Raw genomic sequence first — 26,346 nt, 5'->3', positions numbered from 1 at the left:
TCAATCAGTTATTAAGCATATTGCTGATCAATTATCAACAGATGGATTGAGAATTGACATCATCCCAGCTCTACAGATGTCATCTTTTTGATACTCACAGTGTAATGATGCTTATTATCCTAATACGTTCAAATGTTGCACGCATAGAAACTGTTGATGGATTTATGTGGTTTGAATTTACACATTTACTCTAAATTGTCTGGGCAGCTAATGTGAATGTAAACATTAACAGAGCACATCCTAACTTCCTGTAGGAATCAGCACTTTATCAGTATAACACAGGTAGTTTATTGAGAAGTGAGGTTTCTGTTCCTATTTTTTCTGAAGCTGCAAAATCTCTGCTCTCTTGGTTGAATATTTGTAATCAAATAAACTTAATGTTGCTTGAAATTCCTCAACAAGACTGAAGGCTCCCACCATCACCAGATTAATTTAACATGTAAGCATGCTAAGATATACTACTTATAACAAAGACAAAAAGTTGACGACAGGTGAGGCACAGGGTAAGGTCATTTGATTTATTTGGTCATAAACTATTTGAGGAATTGATTGAATTCTGTCCCTATGATTGTGTTAAAAAGAAAAGTAAAGTGATCATGAAAGTCAAGAGGATTCATCCTATGGAGACAACGTCTGATCAAATCCATTAAACAGTTGTTGAGGTATTTCAGTGAGACCACACTGTCCTCCATGGAGCTACGTTGCAGGTATTTAATCATACTGGTAGTAACTGCATAACTACTACCTTAATTAATATCAATCAATATCATGTATTATTCAAAGATTGACTTTTAGATTATTTTGTAAATAATTCCAGAGAAGAAAAACCTGCACAAAGATCAAATTTATTGAACAGTTGACAGTAGTAGTCTGACTTTTTACCCCTATCGTTAGACTAAAAATATATTTTACAATATTCTACCAGTCACTTAATTTAACAAAAAGGCAGCCATGTGAAAGATGTAATAACTAATACGACTATACAGTAAATCAATCATGGCAGATAAGAGGCAGAAAAAAAGCTGAACATTTTCACCCCCCACCCCAAGTACCCTCATACCATGGAACTCATGCCAGAGTCTGTCACACTTAAAATAGGAAGTCAGTCATCATGATAATCAATGCAAACATAAAATATTCTGCTTATATGTCCAAAACAAATCCTCTCAGAGGGAACAAAATAAAAACTCATATTTACATCAGTGTATATTACAGAACACTACACAGCTCATTTCCTCTGTTATAAAACAACAGCAAAAGTCAATTACATGGAAAAATACAACAGCACAGCTTTATTAGCTCAGATAAACATTTGGAGAAGGTCACTCAAGCAAATGGACAGAACAGAAGATATTTTCCTTGTGGTCCGATGGATGTTTGGCCCAATAAGAACACAGATCAACACATCTATAGCCAATAATGTTAAATGAGTGGATATTCTGCCGATAAAATGTGTTTCTGTTTCTACATGAAAAGGTGAATTGATGTTTTAAAATTATGCTTCAAACAAATAGATTTATTACAAACAATCACATGTTTCAACAGGTCAGTGACTGGGGCTCCATCTGACTCCACTCGATTCTCAGTTTATTCGTCAGCTAACCCATTGAGTGATGACATCATCACATATGCAAAACAGCAATGTTCCCAGCAACATTCCCAGCAACATTTACATTTTTCATGTAAGGTTGAAAGTGACAGCGTTTGACAGGTAAGGAAATGCTGAACTGTTTTAGAGCCTTGTGGATTACACCAGCAGTCTTACAGGATAAGAAAAATACACCAAAGTACATTATATTAGAAATATATATAGGAAGGTGTCTGATGATGAAAGATTGCACCGATCAAATCACTGCCTAGTCCATAAATTTGTTCATCTCATAAAATGAAATAAAAATTTAAGTTGCACGTTAGCAAGTGGATAAACAATTGTTTTTTTCTGGCCAGGGTGGAAACATTCATGTGGTAACTGTCATCCCTTCTGGGGTTATTTGCCGTAGAGATTTGTATCCTCTGTGATCTCCTTTTTCTGCTCACCAGAACATCCTTGTCAATCATTTTCCATGAGTGGCTGGTTTTTCAGTGGCTGAGGTCTCCATGAGAGTATCTGGCGTAACCGTTCTCAGGATACAGAGACAGCTCCTCTGAGCTGCCCAGCCCGTTGTTAAGCTCTGAAAGAAACGACAGGAGTAAATGAGTCTGAAAACATTATAGTGTTTCCTGCTGTTGAACTTCTAGTTGGTTCTTGCTGAAGAACAGCAATCATGTATTTATCCAGTCAATATGTGAGAGAGTATTAAGTACACAGCCAGGAGATAAAAGATCAATGGGTTACGTTGAATTAGTTATGAACTAGAAATACTGTTAACAAAGAAGTCAGCAAAAAGGCTTTTATGTTTCAGTCTCTCTGAGGTTGGAATCAGTTACCTTTCAGCTTTCACCTTTCACTGTATTTAAAAATGTTTTGCTTTCTTATCTCAAACTTGACAGTCTATTTTTTCAGTAATACAATTCACCATGTCACTATTATCTTCTCTTACAGGTTGATCCATTTTCATCCACTTTTCTTTTTTTTAATATATTCATGTGTGAGAGGTAAAGTGACCTTTGACCTTTGACTCCTAAAATCAAATCAGTTCATCATAGAGTCCAACTGAATGTTTGTACAAAATTTCAAGAAGTTCCCTAAATTAGTTTGTGTCTACAAGAATGGGACGAACAGATGGACGTACACACAGACTGATGGATGGACGGACTGACAACCCGGAAACATAATGCCTCTGGCCACTGGCTGTCGCTGGCCGTGTTAAAACCAAATTGGGAGATTTTTGTCTCATTTGATTTATTTAGATTTTTGGGCACGGCTACAGGGTAGAGTGGTTGTTTTCCAACCAGAAGGTTGGGGGATCGAATCCCAACCCTTGCCGAAGTGTCCCTGTGCAAGATGCTGAACCCAGAATGGCCCCTCATAGATGTTGAATGCACTAACTGGAAGTTGCTTTGGATAAAAGCGTCGGCTACATGACGAGCATCTGTTCATTTTGTGCAAAATATTTAACCTTAGCTCCTTAGTGCTTTTATTCCCTCTTCCAAAGGATCACATACAGCAAAACCGCCACATGTTTTCTTAGTAAATACAGATAACGCTGATTCACTATAGATAAAACTCGAGCACCCCCCTGTGATGGTGTTAAGAACTGTGCACAGGCTGTCTCCCACCTCTGATTTGCATTCACATCCTTGTTATCCTGTTGTGAACCGGTATTGTTTTGCATGTTTTTTCTGTCCAGCTAAAACCCGATCAACTGTATTTCTGGGTGTGAATTTGCTCGGAGCTCCACCTGAGAATATGAGCTTCTCCTTCATGATGTTGACGTCTCGACTGGACCGACGCACCATCGCGCTCAGCATGATCTGTTCAGGGTTATAGGTCTGCATCCCGCTCATCCGCCACCTGTTACAGCAAACAACATTGCAAGCACACGATTCCACCAGTGTTATTATACCTTTTTAAATTCAGCTGTAGTGATACACATGAAATAAACATTTAATGGGGCCACACTGAGGTACAAGAGGTAAACCAGTGCAGGGGAATAAAGGAAGGGAGTCGACCCCTGGCTGTTGGGCAGAAAAAGGCACGAGGAGGACAGACAAGGAGGCAGAAACAAGGAGCAAGGCGGTGGCAGCAGTTACCTGATCATATGATAGCTGACAGATGCCAGAGGGCAGTAGAGGAAGGTTGCATGCAGATCAGGCAGAGCACAGCACAAAGAGGACAGGAAGAGAGTGACAGGTTAGAGCACGGAGGAGAAACGTGCAAACATCCAGGAGACAAAAGACATGAGGAGAAAAAACACAAAGAAAAAAAGTAAAGAATGACCAGTCAGTGAAGAGGCAGCAGACAGTACAAAGGCCAAAGGTCAGATCAGATCCAATCAGATTCACACAGGTTAGGTTTGGTTAGTACAGAATATAAGTGTATTTAGATAATATTTGATTAAACAAAGAAAAACTGACATTTATTATCATTTCGACACAACAATGATACCAAATGTGTTCACTAAAGAAGAAACCAATGGATAATATATTAATAACACTGATCAGTGACAATCCAAAAAAAAATAAAGACCAGTTTCTGGAGATTCTGCTATTGAGTGTAGCTTTTAAATGCTGTGAGCTCAAAAAGAGCATTCATCTCCACTGTGCTGGAGCTGAGGCAGAGGCGCATATCCAAAAAACAAATCAAAACCATCCACATGGTGAGATACCACATAAAACTTATTTGGCCTTTCTTAGTTATTTGCATAAACTGAGCCTTTAGGGACCCTGCTCATTCCCACTGGTTTTTACTAATTTGAAGGAGAAATAATATTTTGCCTGTTTTAATTTATTTAATAGTTTTTTTAAAGGCCTGGAGAAACAAAAGAAAGACTGAAAACAAAGGAGCATGACTTTGTGTTGGATTAAATTTAAATTGTATTTGTATATATTTCAACTTTCCGATTCTTTAATCCTCTTGCCAACCTTCAGATTGTGACCCATGTGTCACGGTTCCCCGGTTGGGAACCATTAAACTAAATGATTTTATACGTACCTAATTATGTGCCATGAAGTAAATACATGCTTTATATAAATGCTACAAACAAAATACTTAAACACTCATTGAGAATGAATATGATGACTGTTTCGACAGGTGCATGTGTACTTAAAATTTACTGTATATTCAGTAGCTGTCAATTTATGTCTGTAATTTTACACATGATGATCACAGTCCAAACTGCACTTACTTCTGGAAACAGAAAATCCCTATGACGATGGCGATGGACACCAAGTCTGAAGAGATCCAGATGAAGCCGTAAGCGTACTGGCTCTGCAGGATAAAACAAACAAAGTAGTTCCCAGTCAGCACCACTGGAGGTCACCATCCACACACACACTCATCCTGAAGCTAACTGACTAAAGCAAAAGCATGTTGGACACTTGTTATATACAGTCTATGGTTGGACAGCTGCTCTTCGGTTCAGGTCCGTCCTCTTGTCTCAGCCTGTGTCAGACTTTTTCCCAGGGTCCTGTTGTTGTCCAACTCCACGCTGAGTTCCCTCATATTCCTCGGCTTTCTTGCCCTCGAGCCTTGCTGGGCCCTCGTCAGTCTCTGTCCTCTCTCCTGCTGTCCTCTTTTCTCGCTGTGTGACCTTGTAAGTCTGTTTGTGTGTGTGTGTGTGTGAGTGTGTGTGAGTGTGTGTGTGTGTGTGTGTAAGAGAGAAAGAGGGGAGAGCTGTTTACCATGAGCCAGATGGGGTAAGGCACCTTTCGGAGGACTTGAGGAGCATCAGAGGACACAGAAGGCACCCCGCTACACCACAGAAGGGAGTAGAGCCAGGGCTCGTTCACTGGGTACACGGTCACACTCACATTATTGGCCAGATACTCCCTGAGAGAAGGAAAAATACATGTGAGAGCTGGAAATAAAGCCCATCCCCCTTTCATCCAGTCACAACACTCTGCTCTTACTTTATGGTCCATGAAACTATTGCAGCATATTAAAACCAATAAAAAATGCTTTTAAGAATCGGACATGAAAACTTGTGGTGTTTCTACGGGAGCGACAGGAAAGTTCACAACAGCAGAGTCACAATCAACTCAATGAGACTGGAGACAAATCATTCAAAACATTAGACAGTAACAATCGTCCTCTCTGACCTCTGTCCTCCTCTCTTTGTCCTCCTTTCTATCCTCAGCCATCCTCCCTTTCCTCTGTCCTCCTGTTTGACCTCTGTCCTTCTCCCTCTGTCCTCCTCTCTTCGTCCTCCTTTCAATCCTGTCCTCATATCTCACCTCTTGTCTGACCTCCTGTCTGAACTCTTTCCTTCTCCCTCTGTCCTCCAACTTTAAATCAGCCTACCAACATGTAGGTATATTCTGTGTTTTCAGCATGATGCATCATAAACTAGAAGGGTACTCAGAGACCGTACACCTCTGCCAAGGCCCAACAGTCCCCTCATTAAATAACACTACAACTACCTTTTTATTAAGATATGCACCAAATGACACAGACTCATTAACATGAGTCCTCTAAACATACTAGACTTTTTTTCTTTAAGATCCATGAATTGTTCTCTGAGAAATCAATAAAAATATTGAAAAATGCCATCTTTCGCAAGGGTTATGATGACAGTGAAAAAGAAAACCTGATTAGGATGCTGGATTCTATCCTGACCTATACTACCAAGTTTCATGGTGATTTGTCTTTTAGTTTTTGCCTAATCCTGCTAATTAACTAACTAACTAACTAACTAACTAACTAACTAACTAACTAACTTACTAACTAACAGATGTTGGTTTCTAGTATTGACAGCCAGGACATAAGAGGTAGGTGACCTGTGATCACAATGGCTGTCCATACTCGTGATTTTGGACACAGCCAATGGAAATTGCCCATCTGACCTCACCATAGGTAATATACCTGTTGTTGGCTCAGCTCATTGCTCCCACAGAGGACTTTAACCATAGCCTGGCTTTCAATAGATATCTAGCCCTGCAGTGGGTCTAAGGTCCCTGGAACTGGCTGTTGAGACCCTTGGACATTTCTTTCTAGCACCACCACACCCTTTTCTTTAACATCATTAAATGTGTAGTCTTCCAACCAACACTGACTCAAATGGCATCACCAGAGGACAGTGACCAGACTTCACACTAATCCTGCTGCCAAACAAGTGTTTATGTGATTCACAATATCAAAGCTACAAAATATCCAGAGGAGATTTGAATTGATATTGTTCACATGCTTGTTTACCCCCTCGGATTTCCAGACACATAATCAAGCATATTAATGGCTCTGTTGATTGGGTTACACTCAGCCAGGTGAAGACCAAGTCAATGCTTTACATGGAAGACATTTTGAATGGCTGCAGTATACTTGTAATTACTTACAACGTAAAGATCTATGTAAACTTCATGAGAGAGAAGTCAAATGTCATCAGATTTTTCATCAGATTGTGCTCGAAACAAAGCTAAGTCTCCTCTGCATAAGTCTTAGGCAGTGGCTGCTTGCTCTTACTGTATGTCTCTGTGGCTGGCCTTGCTATAGTGGAGGGTCATGCTTGTAATTCCCCTCTGCCTTATCTCCTCCAGTGACAGCTTCTCAGTTGTAGTCTGCTGAAGCCCTCGCACCCTCCCCCTGTCTGTGTCGGGGGTCCACGTCACCTGGCAGAAAACACAAGACGTGGAAAGACCCTTGGTCAGACAGAATCCAGTGTGTGCTTCGTATTTAGCAGAATTTTGCAGTACAAAGGTGTTCCTTGTAGGATTTAAAAATATCAATATGATGTTAACAAATTATCCCTGCAGCAGTTTCCAGCAGTTTTCTGCTGAAACATCAGTGCCCTCTGACTGTATTGCGCCATAAAGCAGTTTTCTATACAATTCCTTCTGGCAATCTGCTCGGTAACAGTTGTTTATACATGATTTATTAAGGTTGGAACTCTACAAGCAGCACCTTTAATTTATCAAAGGATGATTACGGAGAGACCTACAGTCCTCACCCTCTTAGGGGAAATCCCAGCTTTCCGCACGGCCCACAGCGTGTCCATGAACCAGCTCCGGGAGCGCGGGTGCTCTGGTGGAGGTTTGCGGACGTTGAGCAGTGCAGAGCTGTTGGCCCTGGAGGCCAGACGCAGCATCTCCACCAGGCTGCAAACCGTCTGGTTGCCTATTCTGCTGCGGTCCCTCGCTGTTAGGGTCTCAACTGTCCAGTAGGGGTCACTCTGGAAGCAGAGAACAGCCACAGAGAAAAATACACTGAGTTAAAATGGCTTTAGTTTTAACATAAACAATGTTCTGTTGGTATTGATGCAAACAGGAGAAACTGTTTGCACATAATCTAGTAAATATGTAGAGCTAATTTCTTCCTTGCTTGTTATTCAAATTATTTATGTTTTATATGTTTACAAAGACAGCACATATCTGTTCTATATTCTCCAAATCAAATTCAATATCAGATTTTTATATTGTTCATGAATACATTTGCCCTTTGTCTTTCTTTCTAACATCACAATTTTACTCAAAAATAAATGACATCTTTTACATATTTATTTCCGAGGCAAACATTCTGTTTGTAGTACTACATTTTATACCCACTTTTCTTCACAAATACTAAATGTTCATTGTATCACATTTTGAACATTTTCAGCACTATTCATAACAAAATATGGTGGATAAGGCCACAAGGGAAAGATAAATTTTCTAGCTGTGGTGCATCAACAAAATGAATGTGAACTGAGGTGAAGAGGATTGTCCAGTACCTCCAAAAACCACTGGCCAGCATTTAGGGAGCGAATCTCTGTCCAGTTGAAAAGAGCGGCCTCATCAGACTGTCTGGCTGGAAAGACCTTATTGACGTCTGTGGTTCGCCTCAATGTGCGGTCTCTCATGAGGAATGGAACTCCATCCACACTGAGGGGAAACAGCGGCCAATTTTGTACTTTAAAATCACTTATTTTGTCTCATTAAATTCAATCACTTATAGTAAACAATACATGGCACTTGGTAATTAATTTAATGGAAATAAATGACTCAGGAATAAAATGTTATTAATGTGTGATGAATGACCTGATCGTGACGTCTGCCTCCAGGGAGCTGGCTCCCTGCTGCAGGGCTCGGTTAAAAGACACCATGGTGTTTTCTGGAGCCAGCTGGAGCAAACAGAGGACAGACAAGAGCACAGGGGGAGGGTGTAGAAAAACACACATCAATGGGCCGTGATAGAGTTAGAAAACAACATATAAATGGAGAAACATGATTTGTTGACAAAACCAAAAAGAGGACATGACCCAGATCCGTTTTAAAGTAATACAATATAGAAATGTAGCCTTCATATGAAAACAGCAAAAACAAATATGATTCCATATACAATCTGAAGTAACTACAGAACTAGAAAACAAACCACTAAAATAAGCTCCCTGGAAAGTGCAAATGTAAGAGAATTAACTTGTGCTTTCAAAAATATAAACAGCAGAATCACAGCAAAAATTAGAACAGGCATAACAAAAATTCGGACATTGATCTCCATTATTTGTGTGCGTGTGTGTGTGTGTGTGTGTGTGTGTGTGTGTGTGTGTGTGTGTGTGCTGTGAACATCACTCTACATTTGTTCACAGCTAGTCATCAGGAATTTGCTTGGCCAGCTGTGAAAGGAAAGTTCAATGTGTTGTTGACTGTCGAGCTCTGTGAGGCTCATTCTGCTGTGATAAACAAACCACAGAGGCAGATGCATATTTAATCCTTAAACTCGACATAAACTGTTGTCATATTGTCAGAAAATCATCAAATAACACTAATCAAAATAGTACCACATCCTTATCAGATTTTACTCCACTTCTCCAGAGCATTAGCAGGAAATGAACACCTGCAGCAGTGTCATCCCCACAGAGCTGCACACCATCGATCTGAACAGTTAAGTGGATCAGACAGCGAGGTCTGGCGAAGCACCAACTCACCATGGGAGCTCCCCGTCGACCGATGATGTCTGGCCGAGGTCTGAGGCTGTGGCGGTCCATGATGCAGGGGCAGGTGAACGTGAGCGGAGCTAAACAGACCGCCAGGAGGATGATGACGTAGATCAGCAGCACCAGCACCTGGAAATCTAAGAGGGAGTTAGGAAGAAGGTTTTAGGAGTCTCATTATTTTTCTGCTCATCTCATGTACATATTATGAAATAATGCTACTTTTTTTTTTGGTGGTTTGTAGAAGTCTGTTTAGGGAAGTTAATTAGCTAATGCCGGAAAATTCAGACAATTGCAGGAAATCACAGGAAAATCTTTTTAGCATTGGTTGTCTAAAATATCTTTCCATGTAAACTGTGACTAAATCTATGAACTGTGTTGTTGATAAATAATAAATAAAAAGGATTAAGTTTAAAAATAAACTTTTTATCTATATTTTTAGCAGCATTATAAATTATTACATACAAAAAAAAAATTTGCAACTGTAAACGTCCCACCAACCTTGCCAGCCTGTAACCAAACTACTGAACGCACTTTAACAATATGACTGTGTAAGGTTTGGCAACAATTACTTTGGGTTGACATTTTAACCTGCTTCCAATGTAATAAAGCCTGTAGTAACTTATCTTTGTAACTTATTTAAAATGCAATCATTAAAATGATCTTTATCCCTAAAACAGACATTGTGCCTGATGGATGACAAGGTATGTTTAGAAATAACAGCATTGACTTACTGGATCTCTCTCTGCGGACCACATACCCAGCTACCAACCAGCTAAAAGCTGTGACTGTCACCAGGGCACCAATGTGCAGGAATGGTGCTGTGGACTGGTAACAAAACACAATTATAAATCAACCTTCGTTAAATGATGGCTATTTATTACAGACAACAGATAGTAACTATGAAGACATTCACATAATCAGTACATATCTCAGAAATATGGTGACGATCAGAACTCTTAATGATTTGTTAACAGAGCAAACAGGAAAAAAGAGATTGTTATGTCTCCAATAAAAAAACTAATATATATGAATCAAACTAACATATGTAGGTTTATGCGGGTTTTCATCAATACCATGTTGCTGACTCAGCAAGGCCTAACATTGTAATTACACCCTGCAGCCATTGTTGCCACAACTTGGTTATGTCTGTCATGTCATTACTTCGTGCAAGATTTTTGTGTAGACAGGGTTTAAACGACGGAATAGTATGGAATTTTAAGTAAATATAAGAGATTATTTATCTGCTCAAAAACCTTTGCTAACAGATATAACGTACATCATCCAAATTATTACATGCTTAGCTGCTAAAATCCAATTTTCTCCACCTGATCATCCCACCTTACATCTCTTATTTAGAAGATGTATTATAGACTCTTTCATAATGAACAGTTGCAAACCAGTGTACCTACATGTCACTGTTACATATGTAATTCTATTCAACATGTAGAAAACTAAATAATCAAAAGCAAACAAGCAAAATGAAAATGTGCAGCGAGCTTATGACCGTCTCATTTGGATTCTACACCAACCTGCAGTGACACAAGCAGGATGTCCCACTCATCTCCCCATATGTCATCAACAGAGACGACACCAGAGATAGTGGTGAGCAATGTGGCCAACACTCCGATCTGTGGAAATGAGACCAGATTCATGAGGTCAGCTTTTGATCCAAAGTGTGTGTGGAGCAACTTCATATCAACAGAGTAGGATGTAAATCATGGCACCTTGTGAACCCAGAAGAGATTCAGCTGTTGGCCCAAGGATATGTGGAAAAGGGCTAATGTCTGAAAAAGAACACATTTTCAGTAAAAGTTACCTTAACTGATCGATAATCAGGTCTGCTGACATTTTTGGATTAGAAGAAGACTGTTACCAGTAAGAATGTAATATAGCTGAATCCCACAGTGGTGGACGCGAGGATGGGGATCGTCTCATCCCTCCATTCTCCAGAGCGGTTGTAAACCGACCTGTGGTCAGAATAGAGATGACTGACCTGCGCTGATAATACAGAAAAACTTTGCCTTGTTTACCTGAGGAGCAGAGGAACTGACTCACCAGTTAAACTCGTTGAAGTCATTTTGAGCCACCAACCAGAAGTAGGCCCAAAAGAGAAGCAGGAGGAAAGAACTGCACAAGATGATGAACCAGGTACACTCCCACTGGGAAGGAAACCACAAAAGGACAGTTAACTAACTGAATTTGAGTTTCCTGCTGAATCCCGTATCAGGAAGAAAAGAAGCTCTGAGAAAAAAACAAGCAGCTATAATCAATATTTTCATGTCAACAAGGGATTAGACTATTATGTGTGGGTTGTAGTGATGGATCCAAGTGATAATTATCATCTGAATCTGAGTTTCCCCTCAGGACAAAGGTGCCACACAGCAGTTTTCAAAGCCTTCTGTCCGCACTCTGCAATCATTTGTCCATATTGTCTTGTGACAGCTTATGGATAATAAACAGAGCAGTGCCGCTGGAAAGAAAGTAGATGGTGGCCAATAGTTCACGTGAGATGACAATAGGACATGAGGAAGAAATTTCAACAATGGCAGAACTTTTTGAGACTTTAAGAGCTGTTAAAACACTACATGCATCTTCATGATGATACTTTGCCCAGGCACTGGTAAAAACAGCTGGTTTTGCCTTTTTCTCAAGAGGGACTTAAGCACAGCCTCTTCCCCTGTCACCATGTTTGTTGTAAGAAACTGTCGACTTTGCACTTTCCTAACATCAAATCCAAAGTGAAGTACACAAAAGTATGTGGACAGTGATTGCGACATCGTTTGAAAAGAACGTATCTCATTTCAAACGTGGAGGAAGCATCAATGCACCTTAAAATGGAGGAGGCTGGATTCATGACCTATACTGCAGCCGGCCACCAGGTGGCGATTAAGATACTTTGGCTTTACTTTTGGAGAGCGACCATGTCGTCCATCTTTATATCTAGTCTATGATCCACTCTAACAGTGACGTTTCCAGATGCAGTAGCCAGCTGTTTTTCAGCAAGAAGCCTCCAACATCCTTTGGTTGCTCAGCACAACACAGCTGGCAGAAACTTTTAGCATCTAGTTGGAACACACAGTGAGCGTAAAACACGGTGGAAAGGACCTCACCTCGAGTTGAATATGAATGTCGGGGCTTGTGGATATTTGGATCACAAAAGCCTAAAAGTCAACCAGAATTGGCTAAGCTTGCGGACGTTAGCATTTCTGATGGTCCCTAAGTGCACCTTGTCGGAAGATATCAGGACATTTAGGCTTTGAAACTTGTAAATCACCTTGTTTAGAGTCTAATATGAATGTCTGGGCTTGTGGACACTTGGCTGACACCACAGGAGCAGCATGGAGGCATGTCATGTTTGTTTTCTGTTTTTTCTACGTCTGAAGATAAGCCCCTTATATCTTCAGTTGTATTGGATTTGGCTGCTACCCGGCTGCTACACTGTTTACCAATGAAACTCCAGAAGGGTTTTGTGGACTCAAAGACCTCACCCACCCCTCCATCGGCTTAAGGGTGAGTAGATAATAAGTGAACTATTCCTTTGAAAGGAGTCAATTTCCTCACAAAGTCAAAACATATTTCAAAAAGATGAATTATTTTATTTAACCCCTTACTGTAGGGCCTTCTGTCTTGAAATATGGGGCAAAGGTATGGGAGAGAACTGTCAAGGACTCTTCCTTTCAGTAGTTAACAGGATTAGCTGCTAGTGCCATGCAAGGGGAGGTGTAGAATGTGATAGGCAAGTCAACAGATCCAATGAACGCTGATCAGCTTTGCACAACACTGTGCCGGGACTAACCTCTAGCACCGGCTTATATAAGAGGCTGGAGGATCATTAGATGGGTGTGCAAGTGAAGAGCAAATGGCCGCACTGATCAAGCTGGTCTAAAGCTTGTGAAGGGTCCCTCTGTTAGTCACGAGAGGAGATTGGATGCAAACGTATCATAGAATACGATTTAATTGAATGAGTGATACAGTCAGTAAAATATGACAGCGTATGACAAGTTTCAGGGGCTGTTTTGAATTGGTTTAGCACTTGGCCGTCAGGTGACTGCTACATGACTGTGAGGCACTGTGCCAGAGTCACGTTGTCACTTTAGCTCATGCAAACAAACAGTGGTGTGAATATCGTCAGTAGAGTCTTCACAGATGTTACCACGACGGCCTGTCTGTACAAGTCCATGCTATTAAAAATAACCAATGACCAGTTCCCATAGTGCTGTACTTCAAAATATGATTCCTCATCTGGTCAATATTTCTATCCTGGTATCTTCTCCTGCTCTGGTGGAGTTGAACTGGAGAAAGAGTATCTGTACCATGGGATGCAATGAGTATGTATGTGAATGAACCATTTTTTTAAACATTGTTGTCTGTTCTTCGTGTCTCCTTTGGAGTTCTTGTTTGGTAGATAAGGATTCCAGTGTCAGAGGGAGGGTCACCATCAGGGTCACAGGGAGGCTGTGACTAACAGGTGAAGTAATCCCTGGCTGAGGAAATCTCCTTGGTGAAGAAAATGGTGACGAAAAGAAGCTTTGTCCTCAGTAACTACTGTCAAAGTTCAGTTGAGCATGACAGTAAGTAAGATCAGTGCTCAGCTGCTCCCCTGGGAGAGTCCTCCCTGCATCCACCAGCACAGTAACCCTACATGTGACTATGGACCCTACAGACTGGGAATGTTGGTGATACTAAAAATTAGGAGACTGGCATAAAAACAGATATGCTCACTCTTTTTTAACTATTGTCATGATGTAATACATTTCATTCATTCATTCATTCATCAGCATCACATTTTCCATCCTTTAGCAGGCAACTGTCCCTGTGGTGAATCCTTTATTTTCAGAGGTGATGTGTGATTTCTGACACTTTCTCCTGAGAGTTACAAGGTCGCTCCGTCTTTCCAGCCTGAGCTGCTGGTACCAGCCCATAAATCCTGATCCTGGGCCCATAAATCCTGATATATGTGCCGACCACCCTCTGCTGACAAATACCACACAGACTGGCCTGTGTTAATCAAAGTCAGTGTCAGCAATTACACATTTGTCTGTGTTCAGGATTAAAATACAGACAAATTAACAAATGAACATTAATGCAGAATATATAATGTAGATAGTGGAAATACAGTGTCATTTTTCTTTTTATATTGCAGTGGTTGAACAAAGTGTCACGAAAGTCGAGAATTCAACCAATGATTATACTGGTAGTTCACAAAAGTGTAACAATTACCTGAATCTTCTGAATGCATTTTGCATATTATATGTTGAATCATTAAAATCAAATAATAAAGTTATTTTCATTTTTAAAAAAAATAGACTGTTAACTGCAATCAGTAGAACAAATATCTCATCCATGATTCTTTTCCATTAACCATCCCATGGGAAATCAGTGACAACTTAAAAGAACAATGTTAAAGAAAGTGATCTGGATCCACAGCAAATATTTTGGGTTCTTCCCCAACCCATAACGCATCCTGCAGCCAAATTCTGTTGTAACCCGATAGCTTTTGTGTAATCTTGTTTACAAACAAACAAACAACATACAGTGCATATCTATTAAAGCCTTTTAAAACCTGCATTAAATAACTTTTGACCGCCTCTGAGCTATGTAACTCTTTATCTGCTAAATGCTGCACTATTTGGTCAGCCGCAAAATTGGGTGTCTGCTGCTCGTAAGTGAACAGTCATCAGAGCTTTTATCCTGACAATGGCTCACGCCTGCTGCAGCACGAGGAAGGCTGCCTGAAGGCAATGAGAGTGAACCACAACATTAAAGTTGCAAGTTCTACAACCATAACAAGGGACCTCATCACATCAAAGATATGCATTTTATTCAGTGTAAATATTAAATATTTTTTACATAGTCATACACACCAATGTTTACCATCAATTATCCTGAAGTAAAGTAATATTGCTGGGGACAATAAAGCCAAAGTGCATAGGTTCTGAACTGATCATTTCTAAAGGAACATTGAGCCTGAAACACAGTTCAGTAGAACCATTCAGGCCTAAATTCAGCCTGGATTAAAACAATGACTGTCTGTGATCAAACTCATTCACACATCACAGCACAGTGCTGCTGCAGCAGTGTAAACTGACAGGAATGGTGCATGGCCTTCCCCCTTTAAGTATCTGTCTCCTATCAAATACTGAGCTCATGACGACACTATATAAATAGATTGGATAGAGAGATTTGATAGACGGACAGACAGATACACAATTAGACGGACAGATGGATAGACGGACAGACGGATAGATTAATGTGTGTTTGTATTTTTTCCTCTTGGTCAGCACATTCACAGTGCACGATTCACACATTTTGTAAATGGGGTCATTTATGGCCGAGCCACTGGCTCTTTGTGATAAATGGTCCAGCAGCAGGAGCTGCGTCTGTCTGCTCAGTGTGTATCCAACACAGCTGGGTGTCTGGATCTGCTTTACACATCCAAACACTGCTCTGATTCTGCTGCTCGCTTTATTGTAAGGATTGCTTTGCACAGTTACTAGGGCCTGGTCAAGAAGCCCCTTAAGAATGTAAGAGAGAAAAAATTCGGATGATATAAATGTCTTTAATGGATTTGTTGCATATAACAACTACTTTATATTTGAATGCTTAAACCAAACAATACATGTCAATCCTGCACAACATTGTCCTGAACTCTTGAGTACAGACTTTTGAATGAACAGTCATTTATTTTAAATAAGTTCTTAAAGGGTAAGTGGTGTAGAGTGGCGTATAGGTACTATGACATGTTCCATATAGACAGTGAAATCTCTTCTTTGAAGTATTCATGGCATTCATTAAATTCCTCAGAAATAGGTAAAAACACAGCAGCATCAAAGTAATGTGGTCAAAGGAATGGCACTCAATACAGTGCATATAGCTAACAGCCCAACAGTCTCCTTATGAAACCACATTTAGATTCATTAAATTTAGATCTGCACCAAATTCCACACACTCATAATATCAGTCCCCTAAACATGTCTAACTTGTGTGATCAAGATTCAGGAATTATTCTCTGCGAAATCAATACAAATTGTTGAAGAATGCAAATCTCTAAAGTTAAAGAAAGTGACAAAAGATGTCTGGATCTGAACAAAGATTGAATGGATCTTTCCTGATCCATCCATCCATCCATCCTTCCACGATGCTGTGTGGTAATCTGTTAAGTAGTTTTTGTGTAATCTTGTTGACAAAAAAACAACCAACTGACAGACATGAGTGAATACATTGAGTCCATGAAGATCTGTTTTTAAATAAATGGGACCAAGAGAATGACCTAAAAGAGAAATGCAATGTGCAAAATAGGAGCCTGTAATGCCCAAATCAAAACGAGTGTAAGCACAGTGAGCTGCACGTGTGTTTGCTGCTGTGTAGTTTTCTGTTGCCTTTCACAAAGCATGACGTATTCGTTTGGCCCTCAGAACCACAACATGGAAAACAGTTCATTTATCCCTGAGGTGTGGTCAGGTTTCAGAGCAGCCTCCGCAGGACTGGGCAGTCTCATTATCACGCTCTATACAATATACAGAACAGTGAGCCTATGGACACACACACACTTTACCCAATCAAGTCTTTCTTTATGTAAATGCTGTACTCAAAGGTATGCAACATGTACAAATAACAAATACAATAGCACATCTATTCAGTAAAATGTCACACCACTAAAAGTACAGTATAGTTATATTTAGTTTAGTTTATTTATGAAACAGATTTTTTGGATTGTTATCACGAGGCATTATCTTACCCTGGAGCTGTCGTCTTGGGAACGCTGGTAGCGTTTCCAGCGGCAACCATAGATCCCAGTGACAAAGGACACAAAGACCTGCTTCTCATAGACCTGTAAGGGTTGGTGTTTCACCATGCTCCTTCAGCCTCAACGCACCCCCAGTCCGTTAACATCCCACACAGGACCGGGAATCCTGCGGAGAGAATGAAGAGGTGTTACTGTGCTGTAAGGAAAACAAGCTCAGGGTTTGTACATACAATTACATTTTTCATCAACATGTTGCAACACGTCATGTCGCCGAGATGTACTTTCACACTATAGCCCTGAGCCTTGCTTAGACTGACAACACCAGTGAAAAACAAGTAAACAACGTGTTAGTGAGTAATGTCTGGGACACATAATATTATGGTGTATTCTTTACAGTCACTAGTCAGCCCTTAGCCTTCTGAGGATTTATACCTATGGAAAATTGGCTTATAGGCAGTGTGGGTAGTAACAAGTTACATCTACTCTGTTACATGCTCTTCAGTAGTTATTTCAATAAATTGAAACAGGCAGCATGTCTGCTACTTGTCTGCAATGTGAGGTTTTTGGTATGACCACTTTATTTCCTTTATAAAAATGCAGCTATCTACGCAACTAAATGCCACAAAACTATACGTTATCTTCCAATAACACTAAAAATCTTGTTAGGACAGCTGAAACGCTGTAGTGATTTTACTTTGAAAGGGGTACAGGAAGTGTTGCACACATTTTGGTTTGTGAAACATTTAACAGATAAACATAACTTTGGGGAAAGATCATTCTCATCTTCTCTGAGGTGAAAAGTGCTGTTACGCGGAGAAATTAGGCGAAACCCTGATTCAAAGATGGAAGATGGATGTTTTTAAAACGAGTAGAAAAAGCAAAGTGAAGTGTTTATCACTGATTGGCTGGTGAATATTTCATGCATTAAGTTAGGTTACATATTTTCAATTGTGAAGATTGACTTTATTTAATGGAGTTTGCTGTTTGTGAATGACTGCATCTAAGCCATTCCAGAAGGGATTGATAGTTTATATATACATGTAAATTGTCTTTTATCCCGTTCTTTATATGGCACTGAAACAACACCATGTGTGTATATTCGTGCTCTTCAACCTTTTATCTTTGGAAGATGTATAATATGATGTATATCATATGGCATAGAATTATTTTGCTTCATTTATTGGAATATTATTGTTATTTTTGAACGTCAGTATCTTCCTATCATGTATTACATAGGTTAACATTTCTGAGTTTGTTTTGTAAACTGAATGCATGTGCACACACAATGCAGGCTGCATCCAAGCGTTTCCTTCTGAGGATCAGTGAAGGTATTGTATTTTGGCCTTTGCCTAGTTTTGAATATGTCACTTTTTCAATTACAATCAATGTGTACTTCACATTGTTATTACCTCTTAATATCCTGTTTGAAAGCAATACATTCTAATGACTTTATTCAGTACTTGAGTAGTTTTTATTGAGATACTTTTTTACTATTACCCAAGTACTCATTTTTATGAGAACTTGCTTACTTACTCTACACACCACTGCAAATAGGCACTGGTAGTCAGGTATATGGTATGACTGAAGATTGTCAATAAAAAAGTCAGATGGATGACTCATGTTACTCGTGCCTCAGAGAAAAGCTTGTTGCCGTGGTGGCAGGTAAAAATGTCTTGGCACAGGAGGCGCGGTATGTTCTGTACTTTCTGGAAGAGCTGCTCCTCTGCCTTGTCTCTTTTTACTGGTTCCTATATTATTCAAAATAGATGTTTTTCACTCTTCATTTAACTTGTCTAAATCTGTGTATTATGTAGACATAATTATGAAATCATTTTAGTGAATGTAAAATACAGAAATGTGTGTGTTGTTTATATGTCTAAAGAGAAATTCGGAGCATTGCTTGTTTGATGGTGTGACTTTATGAATGTGAGTCTATTAGTGGGTTGGTTCTTTCATCCAGACTGAAAAATTCCAACAATCCCTAAAAGGATTGTAATGAAATCATGCACAGACATCTGTGATCCCCAGAGGAGGAATGTACGATTTTCATGATTCTGACTTTTCAGATTGATACTTAATTTTTTTCCAAAAAAAAAATAAGTGAACTTTTTTTCAAAATGTAAAGAAATTATCTAGAATAGCATCTGGAGGAGCACAAACCTGCAACAGTCCCCTTAAATTCAATCAAGCTGGATCTGCACCAAAATCTGGGTTCTTTTTTTGTTTGTTTGTGCTTATCTGTCCAGTAGCTTTTGTGTAATCTGGCAAAAGAAAAATGATAACATAACCTCCTTGGTGGAGAGGAACTATAGAATGGCACTCAGTGCTTACAACCACAAAGTATCAACAGGCTCCATAAATTCAATCAAGCCACACCATGATTGCTCACACTGACAGATCTCAGTCCTGCTTGATTTTTTTCATCAAGATCCATGAATTATAACCTAGGATATTGGTGAAAATGTGAAAAAAACCAACAACAGCAAAAACGCCAAAATCTCACAATGCTAAGGATAGTGATAACAATTTCTGATTTTTTCACTTTGCCCCAATCTGCTCCAAAATCAAATGGCTGTTTCTTTGCCCAATATTGCATTCTTCCCCCAACCAACCTGTTCTGTGTGCTTGCACAGTAAATATGCTCCCTCGGAGTATGGTTTCACATATTGGTGCAACATCCTATGCCATATCCATCCCTTCACAAGAGTTAAATCCTTTCAGTAATGTTTGCATAATCCTTTTGACAACAAATGTGAAAACATAACCTTCTTGTGGAAGGAAATGAAGTTGAGTCTTTCAAGTTTCAGGCTAAATGCATGTATCACAGATTCATCAGATTCATCCAGCAAACCAGTGGCATTATTTTTCTTATGGTTCATATTTCAAGACACACATAATCTAATTTGTTTTATAAAAAATTTAAAAAAAGAGGATGAGCCTGAAAATGAATGGTTGATCCCAAACCTTGAATTATTGAGTCAAATTGACTGACTTGGAGTAAATGGGCAGACTAATGGACAGCAGATCACCTCTCATATTAACTGAACCAAAGTTAAAATTGGACCTGGAAAGAGAGCATGAGGTCACTCTGCCCGCAGGCTGATGTTAATGCTGGCATAGACTTGGAAAGGCCTCTGAGCAGAAGCTACAAGGTAGCATTCATACCACATGACAATAAAAGGTGGATAAAGCTACATCTTTGATGCAGCAGTTGTAGCTATAGCCCTGTGTCCAAAACAAGGTATCCTACAAATCAAGGAGAGCACTATGTTGTTAGCGCAGAGGTGCAATTTTAAAAGCTCACTCTGATCCTCACAGCACTTGTGAAAACAGAGCCATTTGGTGCTGTTGACCCCACAGCAACCACCACCATGACCATGGCTAATCCGCTGCACCAACCCAAAATCATGAGGTTTTCTAAATAACTATAGCCTCTACAGTGAAAACCAAGCTCAGATTAAATAAAATGATTGCCATTTTATTGCTTAACCTCTTTTTTTCCTAGGCAGATAAAGGTGTTTTAAGGCGTGTTTCCAAGTGAACAGTCCCCAACAAAACAAACTGCTCCTTTGTTCTTATCTCTGAGCGGAGAAATTACAACATGACGGGGGGAGGAGGGGGGCGGGGGGTGGAGACCAGGCTAAATGTGTGTCTGTCTGTGTACTAACATTCAGTTTCCATGTGACTCAAAGATTTTTTTTTAGAAAATCAAAAGGGTAAACTCTGGAACAAACCTTAATTTGACACGCAGATGTCAGCTGTTTTGCCTTTGAAACCTTTAAGCTGATGGCGCTGCCACAGGAAAAAAGTCAAAGAATCAAATAAATCATTAAATTCTATCCAATATGGTCTGGTGGGGTTCTTGTAATGAAACCCCATCGAAATATTTCAAGATACTTTAGATCTGACATAATCCATCCAATAAATATTTCTGATTAGTAAACCAAACTGCCAGACCACCATAGCCATCTCAGATATTAGGCCACATGCTGCCAACAAATGGGCAGTGGCTATAAGTCAATTTGTTATCTGCTGAAGAAAAGATGGATCACATAATTAATAATTATTTGTACAGGTGGTCTGGGATGCATGTGGCCACATTCTTTTCACTTTGTGAACACAAGGGCATTCTGAGCCACATTAAAGGACCTACATCCTATGACCGGCTACAATTTCATAATGACCTTAACTATCAACACAAGAAGGGCACATGGAGAGAGGGTAGGGCTGCTCAATTAATCTAAATATAATCGTGATTACGATTATTGGGTCAAACGATCTCCAAACTACTATAATCGAGTTGAAACGATTATTTGGCATTTTTTTCTAAAGAGACGCGCATGCGCAATTCAGTCCCTCCCCCAAAGCATTCAGCGCGGCCCCGCTGACCGGCACTCACTCTCAAGCAGCTGTGAAGTGAAGGAGGCGAGTTGTGTGTGTGTTGACCGGAACAGCGCAAGTGGAAAACGGCAGAGTGAGGGCAGCCCCGTGTGATCGACTCTTCGAATCCGACGAGCAGCACCACACAGTCTCTCTCTCTCTCTCTCTCTCTCTCTCTCTCTCTCTCTCTCTCTCTCTCTCTCTCTCTCTCTCTCTCTCTCTCTCTCTCTCTCTCTCTCTCTCTCTCTCTCTCTCTCTCTCTCTCTCTCTCTCTCTCTCTCTCTCTCTCTCTCTCTCTCTCTCTCTCTCTCTCTCTCTCTCTCTGTGCTTGTAGTGGGGGGGGGGGCAGATGGGGACATTTAATAATGAGAGGAAATTTCAAAGTTCGAATTGAAATTTCCTTTGTTATTCGAACAGGGTTTGAATAACAAGGCACCGATATCCTGCATGGTTTCACGGAGGAATAAGACACGCAGCCGTAATCGGTGTTTACCGGAACCGGAAGTGACTGGTACTTCCGGTTAGTCATTAAAAAAAAAGTTTTTGTCCAAAATAATCGTGATTATGATTTTTTCCATAATCGAGCAGCCCTAAGAGAGGGCATACCTTTCGCTAAGGCCTCAACAAATATCGCTGTGTTAAAGAAGTAAAAATAAAACTTTGGTCCGCCCCTAAATCAAGTCCGCTCCAAAAGTTAGTAAACATCCAGCAGACGGCTAGCCTAAGGACATGTGCCTCAACCAATATTCTCCTCTCAAGTTGGTCAGCGTTGACATCTTGTCAGCAAAACTTGCTTTGGGCCTAGAAGTGAACTTTTCTCCAGCAAATCTTCAAAAGAAAATCAATCATATAGATGTCTTTCATTGTTTTTCTAAAATAGAATTGGAAGATGTAGAAAGAGAATCCTTATGCAACCTTGTTGGTTCATGAGTGTCAGATGTTACAGGACTTATATTATGTATTGTAATATCCATCATGTGTCCTGTTCAGGGGTTTCTCAAGGGACAAGTCAGTGTTTGTTTAGGATTCTAACCTAATCTATACAACAGTGTTCAAAAGGAGGAAGCTCGCAGGTCTTCATCCTTTCACTGTTGACTGGTTATTACATGGAAACTCCCAGGCCTGAGGGAGCCCTCTGCTGCATTCAGAGGAGTTGGTGGATTCCCAGCATTCACATCCTGACCCTATCCTCAAACAAGGGCCAACTGGAGCTGAAATCACAGGGGCCTGATTCCAGCCAGGTTGGTCTATTGTCTCTGTGGCCTTTTCTAACATGGTGTTATTGTCACAGGGCTAGTGATAACTCCACAAAAAAGCATATATACTCAAAGGATAGAAATATGAAAGAGCCCTCTTTTCATATTTGGTTTGTCTTGTCCAGCAACCATGAACTGGACTAAAAATAATTAATAGAGGTTGCTAATTTATGTGGATAAAAAGTAATCCAGGTGCAGAAAGGTGTTTGTGTCTGATATCATAGATGAATTATGCACAGATATTAAGATGTTTTTGTAATGAAGCAAAGCTCTATGGCTAATGAGGGCAATAACGGCAAGAACGCTTGTGTTGAGGCAAACATGGAACCAGTACTGGAAAGAACAAGTTTTCCTATAACACTATTCAAGATGAATCTGTCATCATCAGGTACAATCCCTCTGAAGGAATGTCATCAACACACAATATTGACAGTATAACCACTGTGAGCAAAAGCACGCACACAATTCTGAGGCTATTGCGCATAAAAGCTGTTAACGTCAATAAACGGCAGTGTTGATGAAACTACATTTACCTGATATTTACACATCTTTTATTTTGCTGCAGTATATGTGCTGTGAGATATGAAGTGTTGGCTGATTTGTCAATGTACCCACTGTCACACCAACTGTGGCTTGGTCTCTAAGAACCTTAATAGAAGCACTATTGTCTGAATCATTGTTGATGTAAATTCCATTGGTTTGTTTACAAACTGTGTACATGGTAAATTGTCTGTATTATAGAGCTTTCACAATACAGATTTCTTTGCCATTCACCCATTCACACACAGTCCAGCACTTTCTTAATCAACAAACCAATCACACACACTGTTCATTGTATGTCTTCTCCTGGTGCATTTACAACATTTACAAGCCCCTCGTAACATGGTGAAGAAGGGAGCTCTCAAACGGTCACTTGAATTCACATGTGCTCTGCCTACACATATGACACAGATCTCTGTTGTGGGTTTCCATTGACCTCTCCCGGGGCTGGCTTCAGGCCAGTTTCCTCTCATGAACCTGTTGCTGTTTACCTGTGAGGACTTTACTACTCTCGGACTTCCCTGCCAACTTCCAGCAGTAACCTGGTTAGGTACTGTCACCGAGCCGATGAGGCTCCAGACGCCTCGCCGTGTCAAAGTTGTCAGTGGAGTTAGAATCCTGGGCTCATTGAATAATAATACAATAATCCATTAAGTCTCACCCAACCAACTGCCACAGAGCCTCTGCCATATCCGGCTATTATTAGCCTTTTATCTCGGTCACTGTCGCCTCTTTCCAGGCTCCCATCGTTCAATCCTTCATGAAATTTACATTTGCATGCATTAATAATATCCTTAATCTTTCAATGGATTAAGCCCAAAATAAAGTTTCCATTTGTGCCATGGGCTCATTATCCACCCTGAGTGAGGGGGTATGAGGGCACAGACTGGAAACAAAGCCACGGCCGCAGCCAATGAGCTTTTGTCATCAGCCATGTGTCCGCGAGGCGGCCAGAAGACATGATTCTCCTGTTAGTGAAAGTGAGAGCTGTTCTTAGGTCCTGCACATCATCAGCCAAGCAGCGAGGCTGTCTCTGACTCAGTAAAGATGATTTAAGTCGAACAGATAACGCTGCAGGACGACCCTGGTACACTGAGAGATGACAGGCGACTGGTGGTCAGACACTGTATGTCTGCTACTAATCACATTTGTTGAGGACAAAAGGAGAGAGCCATGTAATTAAAGCTTGACTCATTTGCCTTGCAAAGATGATGATGTCACCACTCTGTTGCTCAAATATATTTACCTTTTTTAAAGTTCAAAAACAGGTATATGAATCAGCTTTTAGATACTTCCATCATGTATTTTATAAGGGTAATACTTGTTTATATTTGAATATAACATTTGTGAGAGGGAAGACTACATCCCTCCATCCATCCATCATCCAGCCCTTATCCTTCTGAGGGTCGTGATGGGAAATGGAGTCATAACAATCGTGTTGATCACAGTTGTCGCGCCGCTCCCTTCATCTCCGTCAGACATTTCCTTCATACAATTGATGTCAATCGCAACATCTTCTTCCATCAGCATAGTAGTCATTAGATGATGAGTGAATTTACATTTTTTGGTGAACTCTCCCTTAAAATTTAAATAAAAATAACTAAATTTATTAACCAACAAAAGATGAATAAACTGGTGAGTATTTACTGCAGTATTTTCCCTGAAACCACCAACTAAACCTATTTTCTTATGCACATGAAGGCCTATTCCTGCTTCTATAACTTTTTACACTATATACAGACATGTGTATTCCTGCTTTGCTTGTTTCTATTATATACTAGACACATATTGTGATAACACAATGATTCAGCTCAGTGATATATATTTTTGGGATATTCTTGTGCACATCTCATCATTGACCTGACGCCTATAGAGCAACTCGCACAACAATCCGCTCTGCAGCAAGTGTCACTGAAGCTGCTCAGGAGACAAATGTAGTTTCTCTTCCTTCAAGCAACACATGCAGTTTGTTAGGGATCGTCTACTATACCAAAAATGTAAATAGTATGTTATTATATAGTATAATATATTATCAATTTATTAACCAACAAAATATAAATAAGCTGGTGAATATTTACTGCAGTCTTTTCCTTGAAAACCACCAACTAAACCTATTTTCTTATGCACATGAAGGCCTATTCCTGCTTCTATAACTTTTTACACTATATACAGACATGTGTATTCCTGCTTTGTATGTTTCTATTCCACAGACACATAACGGGATCACACAATGATTCTGCTCAGTGATATATATATTTTGGAGTTATTCTTGTGCACAGCTCATCATTGACCTGACGCCTATAGAGCAACTCACACAACAATCCACTCTGCAGCAAGTGTCACTTTGTGCTCAGGAGACAAATGTAGTTTCTCTTCCTTCATGCGACACATGCAGTTTGTTAGGGGGGGCGGGGGGGGATCATGTCCAATTGTCTTCTGGATTGTCTCTACCAACTAAACACCCATCTGCCATGAGACAGACACAGTGCTGCTGACCGCTCTGTGGTGCAATGAACCTTGATGAGTATGTGTGTCTGAGATACAGCGGGTGAGCAGACAGCAACTCCAAACTTCCCCGGAGTGACAGCTCCGTGGATTATAGGTTCCATGGAGATAATCCTGCAAAGTGCGCACAGACACTCACCTCCACCACAGACTGCTGCTCTCTCTCTCTCTCTCTCTCTTCTGTCTCCCAGCGCCGAGCTCGCAGGTTATTCTCTTATTTCCCCGGTCGTTGACATCACGTCGCTTCTTCAATGCAGGACTGATGACAAGTCTGTAAAGTTAGGTCCAGCGACTCGTCGGGACGCATCGGCCGAGGGAGCCGCTACTCGGACCAGAGAGGACAAGTTGTTTTAAAGTGGAGTGGTGTTGGGACAGAGGAGAGGACGGTGTCTCTCAGAGGAAGCCGGACCTTCGG

General features: G+C 40.3%; 1 protein-coding gene across 2 annotated transcripts; it reads right to left on the bottom strand.

The window, feature by feature from the left end:
• Window positions 1-825: 825 nt before the first annotated feature.
• Window positions 826-26,346, bottom strand: gdpd5a (glycerophosphodiester phosphodiesterase domain containing 5a). Of its 2 annotated transcripts, none has more exons than XM_061086457.1 (16): window positions 26,071-26,346; window positions 17,242-17,416; window positions 11,559-11,662; window positions 11,377-11,470; window positions 11,228-11,287; window positions 11,033-11,131; window positions 10,235-10,328; window positions 9,495-9,640; window positions 8,608-8,690; window positions 8,301-8,451; window positions 7,533-7,763; window positions 7,058-7,203; window positions 5,284-5,431; window positions 4,788-4,870; window positions 3,342-3,454; window positions 826-2,171 (listed from the first exon to the last, which is right to left on the bottom strand). In XM_061086457.1, the coding sequence occupies exons 2-16, from the start codon at window positions 17,356-17,358 to the stop codon at window positions 2,080-2,082; spliced, it is 1,761 nt and encodes a 586-aa protein (XP_060942440.1). In that variant the 5' UTR covers window positions 17,359-17,416; window positions 26,071-26,346; the 3' UTR covers window positions 826-2,079. The 2 variants fall into 2 exon arrangements, with proteins under 2 accessions (XP_060942440.1, XP_060942441.1); XM_061086458.1 differs by having other exon boundaries at window positions 7,542-7,763.

This window comes from Limanda limanda, chromosome 14 (assembly GCF_963576545.1).
Source record: "Limanda limanda chromosome 14, fLimLim1.1, whole genome shotgun sequence".
Classification (NCBI taxonomy): domain Eukaryota; kingdom Metazoa; phylum Chordata; class Actinopteri; order Pleuronectiformes; family Pleuronectidae; genus Limanda; species Limanda limanda.
The sequence above is the reverse complement of the archived record's forward strand: the minus strand, read 5'-3'. Positions and strand labels throughout refer to the sequence as shown.

What these genes read in the sequence shown, in the direction of transcription:
- gdpd5a (XM_061086457.1), bottom strand. Translation starts at nt 17,358, where the DNA reads ATGGTGAAACACCAACCCTTACAGGTCTATGAGAAGCAGGTCTTTGTG. An exon ending in ATCTCTTCTGGGTTCACAAG is followed by an intron (nt 11,132 to 11,227) that starts GTGCCATGATTT and finishes TCATTTCCACAG; the next exon opens with ATCGGAGTGTTGGCCACATT. An exon ending in GGAGAAGCTCATATTCTCAG is followed by an intron (nt 2,172 to 3,341) that starts GTGGAGCTCCGA and finishes CGTTTCTTTCAG; the next exon opens with AGCTTAACAACGGGCTGGGC.